This window comes from Octodon degus, unplaced genomic scaffold (assembly GCF_000260255.1).
Source record: "Octodon degus isolate 3935 unplaced genomic scaffold, OctDeg1.0 scaffold00102, whole genome shotgun sequence".
In the NCBI taxonomy this organism is placed as follows: domain Eukaryota; kingdom Metazoa; phylum Chordata; class Mammalia; order Rodentia; family Octodontidae; genus Octodon; species Octodon degus.
In genome coordinates this window covers 148,348-150,983 of record NW_004524678.1, presented here as the reverse complement: position 1 = coordinate 150,983, position 2,636 = coordinate 148,348, and the positions used below count along the sequence as shown (strand labels likewise).

At 45.0% G+C, this 2,636-nt stretch overlaps 1 protein-coding gene across 1 annotated transcript in view; it reads right to left on the bottom strand.

Moving 5' to 3' along the window:
- Positions 1-525: 525 nt before the first annotated feature.
- Wdhd1 (WD repeat and HMG-box DNA binding protein 1) overlaps positions 526-2,636 on the bottom strand; it is a 60,111-nt gene continuing 58,000 nt past the window's right edge. Inside the window, exon 24 of the mRNA XM_023723732.1 lies at positions 526-780. Coding sequence (XP_023579500.1) covers positions 580-780 — 201 coding nt within the window. The 3' untranslated portion in view covers positions 526-579. The remainder of the gene's footprint in view (positions 781-2,636) is intronic.

Sequence of the window (2,636 nt, the reverse complement as noted above, 5' to 3'; positions counted from 1 at the left end):
TGGTTCTCCCCCAAACTTGACATATATCAAATTAGTAAATTCCCAAAGATACTTCAATGTGCAGACATGTTAGGACCTCAATTTTGAGTATTTCTGAAAATAATAACCAACTGAGGCACAGTGCTGTAATTCTAGCACTCAGGAAGCTGAGACAGGGGGACTGCTGCAAGCTCAAGGCCAGCTTGAACAACACAGTTGGCCTCTGCCTCAGAAAGAAACAAACCCAACCGAACTGGCTGGCAGTGGGACGTGATGGTGGTCTGCGAGGAATGACCACAACCAGAACAGTTCTGCTCCATCCCAGGGCAGAATAACTTGCCATGACGACTGTTGTCCCTGAAGTGCGTCACTTCCACACTTTCTCCCCCGACACTGGGGTCAAGCTCGGGGCGGCACCTGTGCTAAGCAGCGCTCTAGCCAGCAGCACCGCAGACTGCTACATTATCTTGTACAGAGGAGAGCCCTCCTGTAGCTCTGTAGCAACCTACAGTATAAGGCAACGACAAAGATGGAGAGAAAGTCCAGATTCATCACGGAGGAGCAGAACTGTCACCGCTCCCCCCAGGCCACTTCCGCCATTCACTCCTGCTTAAAAGCGAAGGCTGACAGTTTCTGATTAGCAGAAAGATCTACAGGTTTTGGCTTTTTGGGCAAATTCAGATTCTCCTTCGCTGCCTCCTCCTGGTTTTCCTCGTCGTGAGACTCATCACCCACACGTTTCCGCTTCTTTGCTTCAACTCCATCGCCAGCGGTTTCTCCCTTGGCCTTGATAGTCCATGCCTTGGTGAAGAGTAGAGTGAAGAAGAGAGATTTTTAAGCAGTTACAATGAAACTAGGTGGAAATGATTTCTTTATATTTCCAGTAACATTTTAACATATAAAACAGAATAATTAGCACCATAATTATTAAGCTAACCACTAAGGGTTCTAATTATTAGCAGATTTTTTATTCTTTGGGGAAAATATTTGCAAGCTATTGGAAAAGGGTTTTTTGTTCATAATACTTAAGGAACTTAGGAAACTCCATAGCCAAAAAAAAGCTCAGTGAAATAATGTGCAATCCATTCAAAGTAGACCTTTTCAAAAAAAAAAAAAAAAAAACAAAGTAGATCTTTTCAAAGAAGACATATAAGGACCCCAGGTACACCAAAAAATGCCCAGGATCAGAAATCACCATGCAAACACAAGTCAAAAGCACACTAAGATACCCACTTCTGCCTCAGAACAAGCGGCAGCAAAAAAGACCACAGAACGATGCGCCTGTGGACAGAGCAAGGGGCGCCCATGTCCTGCTGGCGGGGAACCGGGGTCCCAGCTCACAGGATGGCTGCAGAGGTACCCCAGACGCACGAGCATAGAAGACACCACACCAGCGAGAAAAGCACGAAGTGCGCACCAGCTGAGGTGGGCAAAGACAGTGTGGTGTATTCTCAGTCAGCCACGCTGCAGAGAAAATAAAACGCTGTCATTTGTGACAAGACAGAACTAGAGATCAGTGAAAAACGCCAGGAAGATAAATACTGCACGACGGCGCTCATTTGGAGTCTGAGCACGATCGGGCTGGAGACACAGCTCAGTGCTAGAACACGCGCCTAGATGAACGAGGCCCTGAGCGTGACTCCAAACCCCGCAAAAATAAATAGATAAAAGTGAAAAGGTGGGGCTGGGGAGATGGCTCAGTAGAGTAAGTGCTTGCCTGGCAAGTGCAAGGGCCTGAGTTCAATCCTCGGTTCCACAAAAAAAAAAAAAAAAAGTGAAAAGGTTACTCTGGGTGCAGCGGTGCATACCTATAACCCCAGCACCGAGGAGGCTGAGGCAGGAGGATTGCTGCAAGCTTGCAGCCAGCCTGGGCTACATAGCAAGTTCAAGGCCAGCCTGAAGTGCACAGAGAGACTCTCTAAAAACAGAAAAATGTGGATCTCACAGAGGCTGAATGCAGAACAGTGGTCCCCAAGGCTGGGCAGAGGGGCTGGGTCACGACAGGAAGACAGCAATGGGGCCAGAGGTGCAGTCAGCAGTGGCAAGTGCAGAGGGCAGAGTGGCTAAGGGACAGTGCTGTACAAACACTTCAGGGAGCTGAGAGGATTGAGTTTTCACAGAGGAAAACATTAATGTGAAATATGTCTGAAGAGACAGGTACAGTGCGTCTAAATCCAACTTAAAAGATACACGTGGTCTTAACCATCCAGCAGAAAAGTATAAAAATGAAGTATAAGAAGTAAAGCCAAGGTGTTATGTTGAGCTGTAGGGGACTGAGGTTAACAACTTCTGACATTGCCAGTGAAGCAGAAGACCCAATACTATTATGGGCTACTGGACTCTTTTAGATTATTTTGCTGAGTTTATACACCTATAATATTCAAATGATGGAACAAAAAAGGGGATACAGATGAATGTCCAATTTGTATCTGTGTATTCAAAGTGATTAGGATAGATATATAGTTACATTCTCTTAATGAATAGAGGGATTTGTTCTAATGGTGTTTGTAAATAGGATATCATGTCCACATCTTGTACAGCAATTAACCACTAGGAAGAATGTATGCAGTGTGTTAATTATTGGAACTGTCCTACCAATTTGATTTGAAACTGTCTCATTGCTATTGGTTTCTCAATAAAATTATGAAAAAAATACA